This window comes from Chelonia mydas, chromosome 1 (assembly GCF_015237465.2).
Source record: "Chelonia mydas isolate rCheMyd1 chromosome 1, rCheMyd1.pri.v2, whole genome shotgun sequence".
NCBI lineage: Eukaryota > Metazoa > Chordata > Testudines > Cheloniidae > Chelonia > Chelonia mydas.
Genome location: NC_057849.1, coordinates 207,162,097 through 207,181,889, shown reverse-complemented (window position 1 = coordinate 207,181,889; position 19,793 = coordinate 207,162,097). Strand labels below are relative to the sequence as shown.

Genomic DNA, 19,793 nt, shown 5'->3' with positions numbered 1-19,793 from the left:
CACCCTGGTGGGAGCCCAGCAAGCCTCTGGAAAATTAAGCTTTTGGAGAATTTTCAGGGTTACTGGTGCCCTCCACAAAAGGTCCAAGTGACTCTTTTAAGCTGGAAAGTTCATGTTCTCTCCAACAGCTGAATTCAAAACCAGCATTCCCAAGACAGCTGCTTTGCAGGGAAACCATCAGCCTATGAGGAGAATCTTAATGCTAAGTACACATGAGAACAGAGAGGGTTAGGAGCTGTAACCGGCTGTAAAGACAGCTACTCCCATGGAAGTGAAATGGCATGACAGCCACATGCAAACAGATTCTCACACCCATGGCATGCTGAGGCCACAAAAGAGAGGCATCTGGCCTGGTATTGAAATATTTCTGCCTTCTTTATGAACATGTGGGCCCCTTACTGAATGAGGGAGGCAACCTAGTGACAGAGGATGTGGAAAAAGCTAATGTGCTCAATGCTCTTTTTGCCTCTGTCTTCACTAACAAGGACAGCTCCCAGACTGCTGCGCTGGGCATCACAACATAGTGATGTTCCTTTGTAAGAGAGTGGGGGACCCAGATGTTATGTTACCAGCTGATGTTATGAGCTGCTTTCACACAGTGTCCTATGGGTGTCATTCCCATGGGTATTATCACTCTCCCTCCCAGCGGTGCCCTGGGGGAACAAGGTTCCTTGTCAGTCATGTCTGGTGGCAGCAAACTTCCCTGCAAACAGTGCCCTGTAGCTGCAAACTTTGATGCTCTATGGCTACAAGCTTCTTTGCCAATAATGCTCTATGACCCTAAACTGGGCCCCATTGGTGCCCTGTGGCTGTGAGCTTCCCTCCTACTGGTGCCCCATTGCTATAAGTTTCTCTCCTAGCAGTGTCCTATGGCTGAAAACTTCCATACAGATTGTGCCCATTGGTTGTGAGCTTCATTCCTGATGGTGTCCTGTGCCAGAGAGCTTCCCTCCAGGGTCTTGATTGGGGCTGCCTGAGAATGTGCATCATGCACAGCAAAGCACTCAAAAGTCAGGAAATGCCAGAGGTAATATTGACCATTTAACCTTAACTCTGGTCCTGTGTGTGTACATTATTATGAGAGTCATTAATTACAGGGTCACATGTTCTTTTTCAGACAATATAACAATATATATAATGTACAGTTTCTCTACAGCCTTAAATACACATGCATAAACATCTTGAAATGCTTCCTTCACCCTCGGACACTTACATTATTTCATTGTTGTGACTCTTTTCATAGACTTGGACTCTTTACTGTGGATTCCCAGAAAAATAGTGTTAAGCTTGAGAAGTATCAGTGTCTTTAAAGAAAAATCTGTAAGACATCATTGACATTTTAGAGACCCCAACATTAGAAAGCCAGGAAAATCTAAACTGAAAGCTCATGTACAGAGGAACAATAATATTGGGCTTGAGCCTTCTTCCCTACTGTATGAAGAAAGCCTAAAAAATTGTTTGTTTTTACTGTTTTATTTCACATTCATAATTCAGTTCTTGTACATCCTATTTCCCTTGGAAGACTCTGTAGACAACTGCAGAACAACCAGAGAGGCCTGACTAATTGGGAGAGAGGAAGGTATTTGTATTCATAGTGTTTTAAACTCTCTGAGCTTTGTTTATTATCATTAACACTTATTTAACACAAATGCAGACGAAACAGCTGAAAGAAAACTTCTCTTCGTTAAAGATTTAACATTCCTGTTTCCTCATCAAGGAAGCTGCTGATTCACACCTCTGAGGAGCTCTTCAGCAAAACAGTAAGGCAAAGACCTGGCAGTATTGATATTTCTAAGGTAAAAAGGAACAGTTTTTAAATTTTTTAAGAATAACATTTCAAACTTTCTTCCCACAAAAGAAAAATGCTTCAAAAAAGAAGGGCAGGAAGAACACAAATCCTATTTCTTTTTCCTTTTTATGACACCTTTAAAAACAAAACTCCCCCCAAAATTGCACTTTAATATAGGGAAATTTCCAGTTAAGTGTCTCTTGAGCAACCTTATCTATACACACACACAAATGTGTACAACTCTGTTGGATCTTGCTTTAAAAAAAAAAGTTCATGGCCACAGTTCCAGCAAAGAGACAGCAGAGGGCAGCAGAATGTGGACTAATGAAACCCATTCACGATGCCAATCGCTTTGTAACCTAACTGACTCTCTTCCGTAACTCTCCTCTGGGTCTTCCCCCACCTCGTTGAATTAGATCTGGCAGGGTTAAGAGTTTGCATTTGATTACAACTCGCCTGGTTAGAGCGCTTGGAGGGAGAGAGAGAGAGACATACACACATCAGACAAGACTAAGAACATGTGAGTGCTGCCAATCTGGCCTGGGGAAGGAGGTGGTGGCATCTTTGTGGGGGAGAGGACTGAAGGGTCCAACTCCTTGGGGAAGGATGAGAGGTGGACGGGGTTAAATCCATGTCCCACTATTATCCCATTAATCCTCCTGTTCGAAGTGGTGCAGCGTTTGAATCCCCCCTGGCTGATCTCCTTCCAGGGAAGGGGAATGAGTGTATTTTGGAGGAGCGTAATGGCCTCACTCCCCAAGTAACCCCGAGATTCGGACCAGGATGTGAAGGGACAACTAACCTGCCCAGATTTCCATACCACACCCTGTGGAGAGGGAGACGTTATTAGCTAGACCTTGCACAGGCCCCACCCCTTCCCTCAACAGGGGGTCACAGGAGAGGGACCCAGGCATGGCTGGGGATTACTCCCCGCCATACTGAGGACCTTTGGACCCTGAACTGCTGAGCTGGGCAAGCTCCCAAGCTAACAAACACAAGCTGAATCAGGTGGCCCAAAGCCAGGTGGAGGGAAACCTTCAGAGCCTATAAGGCTGGATCTCTTACTGTTCCTCCCCCTGGTTCCAAGAGACCCAGGTCCATGGCTGGTGTGTAACAAACAGCCAGTGCCCATGGGGTTCGTGCCTAGTTTCCCTTGAAATGGCTTCCTGGTCTGAGGGAACCATATTCTTGGCTAGTACCTGATGCCCCGCTGGTACCTGATTGGATCTTGGGTCTCTTCAATGTCTCCTATGTCTCTATTGGCTCTATAACACCTGGTCGATACCCAGTGTACCCAGGGGTCCATTGGACTACGCATGAGCCTCCCATGAAGTTTCTACTGGTTGAATAAGGCCCAGATCTATGGCTGGTCTGTAACTCATGCTCCATGTACATTGTGTTCACAGGCTCCCCCTGCTCCTCCTGTGGGGGTCTCTCCTCTTTGGAGTGGTCAGTTCCAGCCCAACCCCAAGGAAGCTTTTTGGGGAGATCACATCCCCCAGTTACCCCAAGCCGTACCCCAACAACAACATCAGCACCTGGGACATTACAGTCCCAAAGGGCTTTGTGGTGAAGTTGAACTTCTGGCAGTTCGACCTGGAGCCGTCTGAGTCCTGTCTCTATGACTACGTCAAGGTGCGTGCAGCAGAGACCTGGGGTAGGGCTGGGGAGAGGAAGTTGGTGACCTCAGGGCACAATCATTTTTCAACAGCAAGCAGGCTCTCCTTGCTATCCAACAGGCACAAAGGAGAGGGAGGGAGTTGGAGATGCATAGACCAGGTAATGGTGATACATGGAGCAAGTTGAACTTCACGAATTCTCATGATTTCCCCTCCCGCTTTCTCCTTGACAGATCACAGCAGATAAGAAGGACCTGGGCCGGTACTGTGGCCAACTAGGCTCAGCCACAGGCAACCACCCGGGAGTCAGGGAGTTTGTGTCCAAAGGGAACCGGATGAGGATGATGTTCCACTCTGACTTCTCCAACGAAGAGAACGGCACTCTTATCCCCTACAAGGGCTTCCTGGCCTATTACCAAGCTGTGGGTGAGTATGAGAGCTCCACACCATGCAGGAGGGGTACACAGGGCTGCTCCGCACCAGGAGAATGCAGAGGAGCCCTGGGCCCCATTCCCAACAGGCAGAGACCCCAGGACAGTAGCCAGACCCGCAGCACCACCAGTACAGAGCTTTCAGTCAGGTTTAACTCTTTCTTCTCTTTGCCTGGCACCCCCTCTCCCCTCAGATCTGGATGAGTGTGCCCATGGCAATGCCCTTGAGGAAGACGAGGGGCCTCTGTGCCAGCACCTCTGCCACAACTATGTGGGTGGCTACATCTGCTCCTGCCGCCCTGGTTACCAGCTGCAGAGCGACCACCACTCCTGCCGAGGTGAGTGAAAGGTGCAGAGATTGACGCAGGGGAATAGGACCCAAGCGTGGGAGCCGCTGTTATGCAGATAAAACTACACAAGATTGTTTCAGGGGACAAGGCAAGATGCCACGTTTATTATGATAACAATTTGATCTATGACCAATAGCTAATACCTATACACACACACACACACATATATCAAATGTTCTGCAGCAGCTGGATAGTTACTAGTCCTGAACGTAGCTTGAGTCCATGGCTTGATTTCATAGCTTCGGTTCATAGCTCGTGGTGGCTAACTGGCCAGGAAAGCCGGGCACGAGGAAGGGCTGGGTCTCTGTCAGGCATGCACCAATGACCTTCAATGTTGGCAGCAGAACGTTACCCAAAGTCTTCCATCTCACCAATCTTTTTTATAGGCTTTTAGTTTGAATCCAGAGTCTATAGGTCTTGCTGTGTCATGCTGCCTCTGAGTTCGGTGTGATTGCAGACGTGACTTTCAGCCTCTGAGCTGGCTTTGATCTTCCTTCAATTGCACTTTTGTTCTTTTCTTTTGAGGGTGGATTCTTCTTACTTTGTTAGGGCTGTTGTCTGAATTTTCAGCTGTTGGTGTTTACACTTTATTTCATCAGGACAGGCTGGGGCTGGAGGTTGATTCCATTATCCATACATACCTCATTCACACATCTAAACTAAACTAATAAGATTACAGCAGCATTTTCCAAAATGGAGTAAGCATTTTAAAATGGAGTTTGAGTTACAATATGGAGTCTTATTAATAATAGTAATTAAAGAAAAGAAACAATTTCATTCTTCAGCTCGACACCGCCCAGAGGGGAAAGGGAAAGAGGAATGACCTAGGAAGCAATTGGTGGGACGAGAGGTTGCCTCCTTTGTACCCATTGTAACTGGTGCTCTCTTTCCTCCCCAAGTGGAGTGCAGCAGTGAGCTGTTCACAGAGACCTCTGGGTACCTGTCGAGCCCGGAGTATCCCCTGCCCTACCCTGCGGAGCTGCGGTGCAACTACAGCATCCGCCTGGACAGGGGGCTGGCCATCACCCTCAAGTTCCTGGAGCCCTTTGATATCGATGATCACCAGCAGGTCCACTGTCCCTATGACCAGCTCAAGGTACTGGAAACCAGTCCAAACCTGTGTCCCACCTGCCATCAGACCATAACAAACCTGCTTCTCCCAGGGAAGCTCTCAGGGCCAGCACTGCTGGCAGGAGGGAGCAGAGATTAGAAAAGGGGGAATGCCCAGGGTCCACAGCAAAGTTGTTTTCCCCAGTCCATCCTCCGGGGTACTTAGTCCCCAGCATCCTGTGCAAAGGGGCTCTGGACCCCTCCAAGACCCCTCAGTGCTGGGGGTGATTCCTGGATTCTAACCAGAAAACGTCCTTCTTTGCTCCATTTTACTTCCTCATCCCTCATCCTTCTCCACTTCCCTAGATTCAGGATTAGATGGACCCATAGGTCTGACCCCAGGCTGGGAGAAGCAGGGACTGGCCCACTAGTCTGATCTGGCAATGGGGACCCCAAAGTAGATGGATCACAGGCCCACTGAGGGGCATTGGGGCATATGGGCCCCTTGGTCTGGCCTGATGCAGGGGAGGAGTGGGTACTGGTGTGGAGAGGCCTGTTGGTGTGATTCTAGCTCTGGCTTTCTTCCTCTCCAGATCCAGGCACGTGGGAGAGAAATTGGTGAGTTCTGTGGCAAGGTGTCACCTGGCAGCATCGAAACCAACAGCAATGCGGTGGATGTGCTGTTCTTCACAGATGAGTCAGGGTTCAGTCATGGGTGGAGGATCCACTACAGCTCAGAGAGTAAGTGGCTCCCTTCCCAGAGCTACTCCAGGCCTGAGCATGCTGCTTGCTAAAGCCTTGCGTGTTCCCCAACAGGAATCCGGTGCCCACAGCCTGTGCCAAAGGACCAATTTACCCTCATCAAAGACCTGCAGCCCCTGTACAGATTTCGTGACTACTTCATTGTCAGCTGCCAGACTGGGTATGAACTGATGGAGGTGAGACCCTTCTTCTCCCCACCCTTCTGCTCTCTTCTCCATTCCTCCCTTCTTCTCTTCTGCCGAAGTCTCCTCCTTTCCAGTCTCTTCTCCCTCTTTTCCTCCTTGCAATCTCCTCCCCCCTCTTCGCTCCCTGCCTTTTCACAGGAACAGGTGCCCCATCCCCAGGAGTAGGTGTCTCTGGGGTAGAATCAGAGCTTACCAGTTTGGTCACTGGAAGTTTTTCTGGCTGGGATAAAGAGGCTGCAGCATGAGCCTGCTGAAATAGGGGTAGCCAAGGCCAATGCGTGACAGAGGGATAGTAGGTTGGGTAAGGAGCAAAGGTTCATGGGTCACAGAAGGGCACTGAGATGGACATCAGGAGCAGAGTTGGGCAGCAGTGAGAAGGCAGACATGAGGCTCCCTCCCCATGATTTGGGGTCGGGGGCAGGAACCTGAGGTTACATGTGGTCCTCGGCTCTTCTCTTCTTTTTCCTGAAGGGTGACCAGAAGTTGGCATCCTTCACCGCTGTCTGCCAGGATGATGGGACTTGGCACCGACCCATGCCCCGGTGTGAAAGTGAGTCAATAATCCCACCCCCACACATGGATTATCCCCCCGAACCGATACCTGACCCCAGGGGGTGAGTGGGGAGTACATCCTCCATAACCCACGTAGTCCTTGGCCTTTCTATTGTCAGCAAGAGGACTCATAAATGCCAGTTCTGGCAGTATCTTAGGCATTGTGGTCCTTAGGCATAGGTCCTACTGGGCCCTAGACTGAGTCCACCCCTCCCCAAAATCATTGCTCTCAGGGGGGTGTCAAATGGCCACCATGCTTTCCACTGGGGCTGGGCAACATTTTTAAAATAAAAATGTGTTTAGTACAAAAATAGCCTCCCCCTGCCTAGAAACTATTGCAAAAAAACCCTATTGATCTCTTTTTTCTTTTGGTTTTTGCAATATTTTCATTACTTTAATCAGAATTATTATTGAAATATGTAACCCTTTTTGATAAAAATGTTGATAAAGTGTCATTAAATTAAAAAAATAGGTCAGGTTTGAACAACTTTGAATTTTTGTGTGCCTTTTTCTCCATTTTCTAAGCAACTCTAGTCTCTGCCAAATGGACACTGGCCCTGCATCCCCTCCAGCGGGCTCATGAACAGTCCCCATCCCTCCGTCACATCATGGGCTCCAACTGAGTCCTGCATGAGTTTCTGAACCTCACTGCTGCAGTGAGCACTGTGGCTCCCCCTTGACTGCTCTCCTTGTTCTCTTTTGTAGTTGTGAACTGTGGTGACCCCAAAAATCTCACCAACGGGGCCTTCAATTATGTTAGCGAACATGGGAACAACGACTACCAGTCAGTGATCACCTACCGGTGCAAGGAGCCTTATTACCGCATAGTCACCAACAGAGGGAGCGGTGAGTTCTGACCCAGGAAGAGCCATAGCAATCTGAGCTGGGAAAGCATTGGTAACAAGGGTGGTCCGTCTCGTTTAAGGGCAGTAGAGAGTCTAGGCATCAGTCAACCTATGTTCCATGGCCTGGCTCTTTCAGGATCCAGGAGTATGGGGGAACACGAGGACCTGGGGAATGGCAGAGGCAGATTCAGGAGAAAGGAAGCAATCCCGGGGAATTAGTGTTTGGGGAAAACCAAGACTACTATCTCTTTAAGGGCCTGGGATCAGGAGCCTCCTAATGTAGGGTGGAGGCAAGGCTCCCTTTACTCCTAGCCAATTAGGATGAGCCTTGGGAAGGAGGGCAGCGTATTTGCTGCCTCGTCTCTCCTAACAGGAGGGCTGCTGAGTTTTTCTCATACGGGGCTGGAAGAAATGAATTAAAAAAGGGCCAGTTGGGAGAAGCTGGTTTAAGGCTGCAGCTGGCCTGAATTAGCACAGTACTGGAAGGAAGGCGGTGGAACTCTTGAATGCAAGGAGAGTAAGCCTGCCTAAATTATTGCACAGGCCCAGGAGGGGTCTGTGGGACTCCTGACCTTTTAAGAGAGGGGGCCTGTCTCTGAATTAGCACACAGGCTCCCAGGAGAGGGGTGGGGGTGAGGAGCTAAAGAGTTCTGTGCTCTGTTTAAAAGTTAATAAATAAGCCAGTAAAGGGGTAATCTTGGTCTAAGTACTGTGATCTCAGAGTAAACCATTGCAAGACCCAAGGGGGAGGGGGGCAGTGGAACTGCAGGGCCATGCTGTGCCACATGGGGGTGTGCTTGGGGACAGTTGTGGGGGGTGTGCTTGGGGACGGTGCCTGCTATGCTCCCTCAGATCCCATCTCCCCACGCAGCCCCTTTGGCCTAGGCTAGAAGCATCCCCCTATCCATTCCCCATGCTCCTAGTTCCTTGTGCTCTGGAATGGGGCTCTGGCGTCCCTTTGGCTCCCAGTGCAGGGGGAAGACTCTTGAGCTCCTTTGCCTTGGCTCAGTCTCAACCTATTCTCACCTTCCCCCAACCACTCAAAAAAAAAATCTTCATATTTTGAACCCATCAGACACTTGCAAAGATCCTCACATTTTCCCACCCCCTCTCTAGTCATGACTGTTCCATGCCAGGTGGACTTAGCTCTTTGAATCTCTCCCAGAACTCAGTGTCATGATATGTGGAATCAAGGAATCCCAGTCCTTCTTACACAGGAGGGATGTGTTAGACAAACCAGCTGTACATGACGCATACAGCTAAACCAGCTCAAATTTACCTGAGATCACACCCTGAACTCTATTCAGCACTCAGGTCATCTAGTGACTGAATAATATAACTTTCAATGAGCATATCATTACCCCTCAATCCCCTCCAGCCCTCTGAGCGTTTCTGTGGTTCTTCTTTGAGCTCCCTCAAACTTGTTACTATCTCTCTGGAACTGAGGGGGGCCCAGAGCTGAGCAGAGCATGCCAGGTGGGGTTGTTCCAGTGCCCTAGACAGAGGGACTATCTCCCCGTTCCCCCTGTGCCTGAAGATCGCTCCCTGCAGTCCTTGGTTTCATTATCTTCTTCTCTTTTCCCTCAGATACATACAACTGCTCCGCTCAGGGCTCCTGGGCAGACGAAGACGGCCATGAGGACATTCCCATATGTTTACCAGGTAAGTAGGGAACATCTCACTGTGTTCAGCACTCAGCAATATGCCTTGAGGGTCAGCACGAACCAAGGGAGACAAGCAGAGAGGGAGAGAGAGATGGAGAAGTGGAACTGACAGTAATGTGGGACTGTCTGTGAGGGAGGTGGCAGTGCAGGAGACGGAGAAATCCAGATGGAAAGACAGCATGAGAGCAGGGGAGCAGGGAACTGAAAGGTGTGGGGTGAAGAGAGAGACAGCCAGAGAAGAGAGTATGTAATAGCCTTTTTGGTTCCTGTCCCTCCCCACAGTGTGTGGGAAGCCAGACAATCCCGTCACTGGAATCCAGCGGATCATCGGTGGCAGCACAGCACCTCCGAGAAGCTTCCCATGGCAGGCGAAAACAAACATATTTGGGCTCGGGGGTGGGGCGCTGCTGGGTGACCGCTGGATCCTGACAGCTGCTCACACCATCTATCCCAAGGAACGCAGGTCAGGGACAGAGACAGTTGGGAGGATGAGCCCTGCCGAGGTGGCTAAGAAGGCCGAAGTGTTCCTTGGCCACACAGAGGTGAATAAGATCCATGAGCTGGGTAACCACCCCGTTCGCAACGTGTCCGTGCATCCTGACTATGATCCTGATGATGAGAACAACTTCAATGGGGACATTGCACTAATCGAACTGCGGGACCCAGTTCCACTGGGCCCCAACCTGCTGCCTGTCTGCCTCCCAGATGCTAGTAACAGCACTTTCTACACCGAAAGATACATGGGCTACGTGAGCGGTTTTGGGGTAGAGAAAAACGTTCTCGCAGACCAGCTGAAGTATGTGTCACTGCCAGTGGGTGACCAGAGATCCTGCAAGAAATGGCTGCAGGAAAAGGAGGTCAATGGGAAGGCCATGGTGTTCTCTGAGAACATGTTCTGTGCTGGCTCGCCCAGTGGGGGGAAAGATACCTGCCAGGGGGACAGTGGGAGTGTCTTCACTGTGCAGGATTCAGCGAGTGAGCGCTGGATAGCCACCGGGATCGTCTCCTGGGGCATCGGCTGTCACAAGAGCTATGGCTTCTACACCAAGATCATCAACTACCTAGACTGGATCAAAAAGATAACAGGGATGTAAAGGCTCTGAATGCCACTATCCTATTGGCTGAAGGCTCAGTGATGTCATATAGGTATCCAAACACCCACACATCATTGGCTGAATCATTGTGATGTCATAAAGGATCGTGATGTCAAAACTGCCATAGTAATGGTTGAATTCTTGGTGACATCATCAAAGCTTCCCAAAGCCTCTGTGCCATTGACTGAAGCTTTGTTGATGTTCTAAGGTTTCCATATGCACCTTCACTATTGGGTGAAGCCTTGACAATGTCAGGCAGTCTTGTGAAATCCAACATGCTATTGGCTGAAGTCTTGGTGATGTCATAAAGACTTCTGAAATCTCTTGCACTATTGTTTGAGATGCTTGCAATGTGGTAGAGCTTCCTGGAGGGTGCTGAGTGCAGATTGTATTCATGCCTTGGCACCAGTGAGGTTCTGTCAATATTAAAATCACTGCTATAGGAACCAGGTGTTTTTATTTCACTGTCTTCCACTCCCACCTGGATTTTTTAATAATTAAAAAGCACCTTCCTTCCACCAAGTTCTTCAAGAAACTTGCAGGCTGTGCCTATACAGAGATTGCTTCATCCAGACTGGAGTAGGGTTGTCAGGCATCCAGTTTTTGACTGGAACTCCTGCAGCACCAGCGGGGCAGGCAGCCTCCATGCCTGACTTTGTGAGGCTCCTGGGAAGCTGTGACATGTCCCTCCAGCTCCTAGGCAGAGGGACAGCCAGGGGGCTCCATGCACTGCCCCCACCTGCAGTTGCTGCCTCTGCAGCTCCCATTGGCTGCGGTTCCCGCACCCTGAACCACCTCCTGCACCTCAACTCTCTGCCTCCACCCTGAGTCCCCTCCCACGCTCTGAACCCCTCATCCCCAATTCGGTGCCCCCTCTTGCACCCCAAACCCCTCATCCCTGGCCTCACCCCAGAGCCTGTACCACCAGCCAGAACCCTAACCCTCCTGCACCCCAACCCTCTGCCCCAGCCTCATGTCCCCTCCCACACCCTGACCCCCTCATTTCTGGCCCCACCCCAGAGCCTGCACCCCCAGCCCAGAGCCTGTACCCCCTCCCACAGCCCAGAACCCCTCCCACACGCCAACCGCCTGCCCCATCTTGGAGCTCCTCTGACACTGTGAACTCCTTGGCCCCAGCCCAGCACTCCCTCCTGCACCCCAAACCCCTCATCCCCAGTGTGATGGGTTGGACCCCCCTTTTGGGATGCCACCTGATGTACTGGGATTTCACTGAGCCTCTCCTGCTTGAACAGCCTGGGTTCCCTCTCACTGCTTTGCTGAATTAGGTTCTCCAGCCTCTTGCAGCATACGCACACAGGTAGGGCCACACCCCACTGCAGGCACAGACTGAAGTCAGCTCTGTGTGAGAGAGGACTCCCCAAGCACTCACATGCACACCCCTTTTGGGAGATAAACACAAAATAATACTGTCTTGCACTGTATAGAAAAATCTGCACAGCACAAGCTCATAAAAATCCACCCTCAGCCAGGTGAAAATGAGCAAGTGAATGAGGCTGGGGGAGAGCGAGTAACGGAGGGAGTGGGGATGGAGTGAGCAGGGGCTAGGGCTTCGGAGAAGGGGTGGGGCAGGGGTGGGACCTTGGGGAAAGGCAGGGCAAGGGTGTTCAGTTTTCAGCAGTTGGAAAGCTGCAATTTTGGTTAGACATATTCCTGGAGGTTTCATCACATGAGCTAATCTTTAATGAAAGATTAATTTTTAATTCCTGGAGACTCCAGGACAATCCTGGAGGGTTGGCAACCCTACTCTGGAGTCATGTATAGCATATGTTGAATAGTCAAACAGCAACACTGAACAGCATTTAGGACAGATTAGAAGGAATTCAGTGACCAAGCTGAAACTGTAAGGAACTAGAAAGGAATTGCCTGAATCATGGCATGTTCAGGACCCAGGGATTAACAGCACAGCTCATGGAGGAAAGAGCCAAGGAATCTGTAGTGACCACAAGGGGCCAGGACTTTGATTTTACATGCCAGATGAAATGTGCAGCATGGCACCCCCCTCCCATCATGCTGAGGCATTGGCGTATTAGTACTGATTCAGATAGGGAGAGCACACCTGTAGCATTGTGGGTATTCGCTGGAGGTCTCCCATATAAGTACTGATCCAGCCTACACCTGCTTACACTGAAAAATATAATGGCCTGGCTCACCCATAGTCATAGAATTTAAGATCTTCTGGTGTGATTTCCTGCACATCACCGGCCAAAAATCCACCCAGTTACCCCCTCTTTCAGTCCAATAACCTGGATTAAAGTATTTCAGCCCTCAAGAGACTAAACTATGGTAAGCCACAAGCAGAGAGTAGGAAAGACCAAGGTGCCACCAATGCCTGAGGCCCCGCACTGTGTCAAGGAACTGACTAGGTGACATATACACAGCTGATTCCAGCAAGTGACCCACGTCCCATGCTGCAGACCCCTCCCTCCCCCCCCCACCCCTCTGGAGAAAATTTCTTCCCGGCCCCACATATGATGATTGGTCAGACCCTGAGCATGTGAGCCAGAACCTGCCAGCCAGGCACCTGAGAGAATTCTCAGTACTGCCTCAGAGCACTGGCCCACCCTATCTGGTGTCGCATATCCTGCCATGATCCTCTCTGATGCTTCAGAATAAGGAGACAAAAACAAAACAGAACACATCAGGGAAAAATCCTGCCTGACAAAATTTCCTTCCTGACCTCCCAACAGCTATTTTCTATACCCTTGTTCTTGTGCTGCTGAGTGTCTCTGATGATGGTCTCATAACGAACGATGCTGATGTTTTCCAGTCCCAGGTCCCTCTTTCCTCCTCTAATTCTGCCATCTTCTTAGCTATATGTCTCTACTTCTCCTCCTTTATCAAATTCTTGCTGCCTCTTCACCCCCTTGGTCTCCTTCCTCAGATCCTCCCTATCCTGTTCCCTCCTCCCTTTCCTTGCTGATGTCCTCAAAGAAAAAAAATCATAGATTCCAAGGCCAGAAGGGACAATTGTAATCATCTAGTCTGACCTCCTGTAGAACACAGGCCATGGAACTGCCCCAGAATAATTTGTTTTGAACAAGAGCCTTAGCGATAAGATCTAGGATGAACTCCCCACTTCCCAGTACACTTTCCTCCTTCTCCTCTGCCAGACACTGAGACATCCTTCCTGCTGTCCTCCTCTATCCCCTCTTCTGTTGCTGCCCGAGTGACTCCTCCTAACTCCCTCACCCCCTCTCACTCTCCTTCTCAATCTCTCCCAGCATGTGCCTTTCCCTCCAAGTACAAATATGCTTTGGTCTCCCTATCTTATAAAAAAAAAACACTATCGTAGCTCCAGGCTAGCTGTGCCTCTGTCCCCTCATGTGGTCTCTTCTGAGTGCTCCCCCTCCAGGTCTTAGGCCTCGAGCCTTCACCTCTCGGTGTCCCAGGCTTTGGGTATCAGCTGTGCTTCCCTCCAACAAGTGCCACTTAAGAACATAAGAACATAAGAATGGCCATACTGGGTCAGACCAAAGGTCCACCCAACCCAGTATCCTGTCTACCAACAGTAGCCAATTCCAGGTGCCTCAGAGGGAGTGAACCTAACAGGTAATGATCAAGAGATCTCTCTCCTGCCATCCATCTCCACCCTTTGACAGAGGCTAGGGACACCATTCCTTATCCATCCTGGCTAATAGCCATTAATGGACTTAAAGAAAAGGAGTACTTGTGGCACCTTAGAGACTAACAAATTTATCTGAGCATAAGCTTTCATGAGCTACAGCTCACTTCATCGGATGCATGTCAGGTAAGGTGAGCTACTACCAGCAGGACGGGGAGGGGGGAACAAAAAAACAAAAAACCTTTTGGTGTGATAATCAAGGAGGACCATTTCCAGCAGTTGACAAGAACGTGTGAGGAAGCGGTGGGGAAATAGTTTTACTTTGTGTAATGACACATCCACTCCCAGTCTTTATTCAGGCCTAAGTTAATTGTGTCCAGTTTGCAAATTAATTCCAATTCAGCAGTCTCTCGTTGGAGTCTGTTTTTGAAGTTTTTTTGTTGAAGAATTGCCACTTTTAGGTCTGTAATCGAGTGACCAAAGAGACTGAAGTGTTCTCCGATTAGTTTTTGAATGTTATAATTCTTGACATCTGATTTGTGTCCATTTATTCTTTTATGTAGAGACTGTCCAGTTTGGCCAATGTACATGGCAGAGGGGCATTGCTGGCGCATGATGGCATATATCACATTGGTAGATGCACAGGTGAACGAGCCTCTGATAGTGTGGCTGATGTGATTAGGCCCTATGATGGTGTCCCCTGCACAGATATGTGGACACAGTTGGCAATGGGCTTTGTTGCAAGAATAGGTTCCTGGGTTAGTGTTTTTGTTGTGTGGTGTGTGGTTGCTGGTGAGTATTTGCTTCAGGTTGGGGGGCTGGTTGTAGGCAAGGACTGGCCTGTCTCCCAAGATCTGTGAGAGTGGTGGGTCATCCTTCAGGATAGCTTGTAGATCCTTGATGATGCGTTGGAGAGGTTTTAGTTGGGGGCTGAAGGTGATGGCTAGTGGCGTTCTGTTATTTTCTTTGTTGGGTCTGTCCTGTAGTAGGTAACTTCTGGGTATTCTTCTGGCTCTGTCAATCTGTTTCTCCACTTCATCAGGTGGGTACTGTAGTTGTAAGAACTCTTGATAAAGATCTTGTAGGTGTTTGTCTCTGTCTGAGGGGTTGGAGCAAATGAGGTTGTATCGTAGAGCTTGGCTGTAGACAATGGATCGTGTGATGTGGTCTGGATGAAAGCTGGAGGCATGTAGGTAGGAATAGCAGTCAGTAGGTTTCCGGTATAGGGTGGTGTTTATGTGACCATCGCTTACTAGCAGCATAGTGTTCAGGATCCCTTGTGTGGACTGGTCCAGGCTGAGGTTGATGGTGGGATGGAAATTGTTGAAATCATGGTGGAGTTCCTCAAGGGCTTCTTTTCCATGGGTCCAGATGATGAAGATGTCATCAATGTAGTGCAAGTAGAGTAGGGGCATTAGGGGACGAGAGCTGAGGAAGTGTTGTTCTAAGTCAGCCATAAAAATGTTGGCATAGTGTGGGGCCATGCGGGTACCCATAGCAGTGCCACTGATCTGAAGGTATACATTGTCCCCAAATGTGAAATAGTTATGGGTGAGGACAAAGTCACAAAGTTCAGCCACCAGGTTTGCTGTGACATTATCAAGGATACTGTTCCTGATGGCTTGTAGTCCATCTTTGTGTGGAATGTTGGTGTAGAGGGCTTCTACATCCATAGTGGCTAGTTTCCTCAGGAGGTCAGTGGTGTCTCGAAGATAGCTGGGAGTGCTGGTAGTGTAGGGCCTGAGGAGGGAGTCTACATAGCCAGACAATCCTGCTGTCAGAGTGCCAATGCCTGAGATGATGGGGCGTCCAGGATTTCCAGGTTTATGGATCTTGGGTAGCTGATAGAATACCCCAGGTCAGGGTTCTAGGGGTGTGTCTATGCGGATTTGTTCTTGTGCTTTTTCAGGGTGTTTCTTGAGCAGATGGTGTAGTTTCTTTTGGTAACCCTCAGTGGGATCAGAGGGTAATGGCTTGTAGAAAGTGGTGTTGGAGAGCTGCCTAGCAGCCTCTTGTTCATATTCCGACCTATTCATGATGACGACAGCACCTCCTTTGTCAGCCTTTTTGATTATGATGTCAGAGTTGTTCCTGAGGCTGTGGATGGCATTGTGTTCTGCATGGCTGAGGTTATGGGTCAAGTGATGCTGCTTTTCCACAATTTCAGCCTGTGCACGTCGGCGGAAGCACTCTATGTAGAAGTCCAGTCTGTTGTTTTGACCTTCAGGAGGAGTCCACCCAGAATCCTTCTTTTTGTAGTGTTAGTAGGAAGGTCTCTGTGGGTTAGTATGTTGTTCAGAGGTGTGTTGGAAATATTCCTTGAGTCGGAGACGTCGAAAATAGAATTCTAGGTCACCACAGAACTATATCATGTTTGTGGGGGTGGAGGGGAAGAAGGAGAGGCCCCAAGATAGGACAGATTCTTCTGCTGGGCTCAGAGTATAGCTGGATAGATTAACAATATTGCTGGGTGGGTTAAGGGAACCATTGTTGTGGCCCCTTGTGGCATGTAGTAGTTTAGTGTCCTTTTTCTTTTGTAAAGAAGCAAAGTATGTGTTGTAAATGGCTTGTCTAGTTTTGTGCTGGAAATGGCCCATCTTGATTATCACTACAAAAGGTCCCCCCCCCCGTCCCCCCCTGCTGGTAATAGCTCACCTTACCTGATCACTCTCGTTACAGGGTGTATGGTAACACCCACTGTTTCATGTTCTCTGTGTATTGTGACAGGGTTGGGCCGGATGGCTACAGGAGAGTAATAGAAGACAGATATATTAGCCCCAGGTTAAGTAGGTCCCTTTTCCCTGGGTAAGGTAACAGGGAAGGTTCCAGAACAATCAGGAACCTTCTGAGACAATTAAGACAGACAGGCTGATTAGAACACCTGCAGCCAATCAAGAAGCTGCTAGAATCAATTAAGGCAGGCTAATCCTGGGTTTAAAAAGGAGCTCACTTCAGTTTGTGGTGCGTGTATGAGGAGCTGGGAGCAAGAGGCACTAGGAGCTGAGAGTGAGAACGCGTACTGTTTGTAGGACTGAGGAGTACAAGCATTATCAGACACCAGGAGGAAGGTCCTATGGTGAGAATAAAGAAGGTGTTGGGAGGAGGCCATGGGAAGTAGCCCAGGGAGTTGTAGGTGTCGCACAGCTGTTCCAGGAGGCACTCTAGACAGCTGCATTCCACAGGGCCCTAGGCTGAAACCCAGAGTAGAGGGCGGGCCCAGGTTCCCGCCAAATCTCCCAACTCCTGGTCAGACACAGGAGGAGTCGACCTGGACTGTGCATTCAGAAAAACGGCCAAGCTGAGGGCTGCCGTGAAGCTCCAAGGTGAGCAAATCTGCCAATAAGCGCAAGACCCACCAAGGTAGAGGAGGAACTTTGCCACAGTATATAAAATCTCCCCACTGTATTTTCTACTGCATGCATCCGATGAAGTGAGCTGTAGCTCACGAAAGCTTATGCTCAAATAAATTTGTTAGTCTCTAAGGTGCCACAAGTACTCCTGTTCTTTTTACATGGTTGTTACCATGTTTTACATGGTTGATACTTGACTTGGTATCTGCAGTTCTTTCCTCCAGCAGCTTGTGACCAGCCATGAATACAGTGTCCCCAAACAGCCTTCTTAGAGTATGGTTTAATCGGAAGAGTGGGACCACAGCATAACAGGAGAAAAGGATTAAAACAACAAAAAGCCCACATGCATCTCTATCTTACCTAAACCTTAGGTAGGCCTCACTTTTCCCAGATACCCTAGCCTCTGGAGACTGGGCTTCAGTTTGCTGTCACAGTCTCTGCCTCTCTCCATGGACTGGAGGATTGTCAAGCTCTGTGCGAGGGGTCCCACGAGGACAGCACAGAGGAGGAGATGCAACCTGCCCTTTATGAAGCCATCGCAGGTAATGTTAAAGGCAGTGAGGGGTTTTGTGTTGCTGGAAGTGCCATCCTTCTTGCTCTGGACACGTGCCATCTCCCAGCATCCCGGCCTGTCTTTCGGATATCTCTTCCTGTCCAGTTGTTATCTTAATCTGAATTTGACCAAAACTCACTCTTTCTTCCCCCAGTCTCCCTTTCTGTCCCCTTTCTCCATCTCCATGGACAGCCTCACCACCCTCCCAGTCATTGAGGCCCATAAGCCAGGGTCCATCTTTGAATTACCCCTCTCACTGGACCCACGTGTTCAGGTCATTTTTAATCTGACCCCTTTTTCCTAAACGACATCTCTAAAATCTGCGCTTTACTCTCTCGTCCAAAACTCTCGTCCCACTCCCCTCAACTGTTATGACCTCTTCTTCTCCAGCCCTTCCTCCTTTCAAGTCTGTTTAGAACGCTGCTGTTAAAATCAACTTCTCGGGGATCTGACCACGTCAGCCTCGTCTGGGCGTCCCTCTGCCGGCTCTCCCTACACCTCCTCATCAGACACAACCCCCTTGGCTTTCCCAGTAAGGCCCTTTGTGAGTTAACTCTGCCCTGGCTGGCTGATCTACTGAGACTGGTCCCCATGGTCGCTTTGCCAGCATTCCCACCACCACCAGTCAGTTTCTCCCTTCAGCCCTGCGTGCTCCCGCCCACGCTGCCCCCGTGCATGGGGAAAACACTCCAGTAAAATCCAAACGGCCACTGCCTCCTCCTCCTCCAGTCTCCTGCCATGAAGCCTCCCAAACCCAGCCTGCTGATCACGGCCAGGCAGATGCTGAGCTGTGGCAGTCTCTTTTCCCATCCTTCCCTTCTCCTGCTCCTGTCCTCCCCCGCCCCGCAGAACCTTCTAACTCCACTGAGAAAGCTCCTTGGAGCTAGCAAACTGAACCAGTTCTTCCCCAGGCTCACTGCTTGTCTGGTGTATCCCCATCGCCCGCCCTTTGTCGGCTTCTGCCTTTAGATCATATGCCCGTCAGGGAAGGGAGTTGTAGGGGAACAGGCCCCTCAGGCTAAGATGAAGGCCAGTCCCTTGGCTGCAGGATGCAGCTCCTTTCCTTCTCCTTCTGAGAGCCCTTCAGGTGTCTGCCCCATTAATCTTCTGGAGATCCTCTTCCATGGGAAAGGGTCTGAGACATGAACAGGGCAAGGCTGATAAACATATTGAAGCTAATTATAATATTTGCCCTCTCTCTAGGAGCTCAGACCCCTATTCGTTTTGAAGGATGGTAGAGGGGAATGAGGGCACACACAGAGCCCTCTGCACGGGGGAAGTGGGGAACCTTGATATGGGGGAAATGGGGCACACACAGGGCCTCTGGCATGGAGAGGAGGACACTGGTATGGGGACTTAGGGGGGCATGGGTCAAGAGAGCATGGGGAGCATGTAGAGATCCCATGAGGTGGTGGTGGGGGGAATAGAGGGAAGCATGGAGGCCCAGTGTGTGCAATGCACTCAGCCTAAAGAAGCTACAAATCATGCAATCCCTTAACAGTCTTAAAGCACTTGACAAATGCTAATGAGAGAAGCCCCCTATAAGTGTCCCTCATGTTACATGTGGAGAAACTGAGGCACAGAAAGATGAAGCAACTTGCCCAAAAGTCACATAGGAAATGTGGGTTCAAACTGGGAATAGAATCCCTAGCCTCTCAGTGCCTCCTCGTGTTCTCACCCCCTGTCCTGGCCCATTCAATTCCACCTATTTCTGTTTTTCTCTTTCCCCTTCTTTCTTCTGCAACATTTTGTCCTCCTGGTCTTTCTGTTGTGTAGGGGCCTGTACTGTATTCAGAACAGCAAAAGTCCAACTCAGCCTGTGACAGAAACATTTTTTTCACACAAAAGGGAGACAGAGAATGAATTAGTCCAAACAAAAAGGTCTGCTGATACTACCCAAGGGCTCTTTAGCGATTATGAGGGGTAAACGAGGGGAGAATGGCATCAGACCTTAATGAAACAATAT

General features: G+C 49.6%; 1 protein-coding gene across 1 annotated transcript; it reads left to right on the top strand.

Annotated features, from left to right (window-relative positions):
- The first annotated feature begins 2,107 nt into the window (after positions 1 to 2,107).
- Positions 2,108 to 10,787, top strand: C1R (complement C1r). The gene is made up of 11 exons (XM_027834497.3): positions 2,108 to 2,309; positions 3,196 to 3,424; positions 3,642 to 3,834; positions 4,034 to 4,177; positions 5,089 to 5,285; positions 5,833 to 5,980; positions 6,056 to 6,177; positions 6,658 to 6,736; positions 7,444 to 7,584; positions 9,171 to 9,245; positions 9,530 to 10,787. Coding segments are annotated over exons 1-11 (2,142 nt in total). The 5' UTR covers positions 2,108 to 2,307; the 3' UTR covers positions 10,342 to 10,787.
- Positions 10,788 to 19,793: the final 9,006 nt, after the last annotated feature.

Excerpts from the sequence above, each read along its gene's own strand:
- C1R (XM_027834497.3), top strand. Across the intron at positions 3,835-4,033 it reads GGCCTATTACCAAGCTGTGG|ATCTGGATGAGTGTGCCCAT; the intron begins GTGAGTATGAGA and ends CTCTCCCCTCAG. Across the intron at positions 9,246-9,529 it reads CATTCCCATATGTTTACCAG|TGTGTGGGAAGCCAGACAAT; the intron begins GTAAGTAGGGAA and ends CCCTCCCCACAG.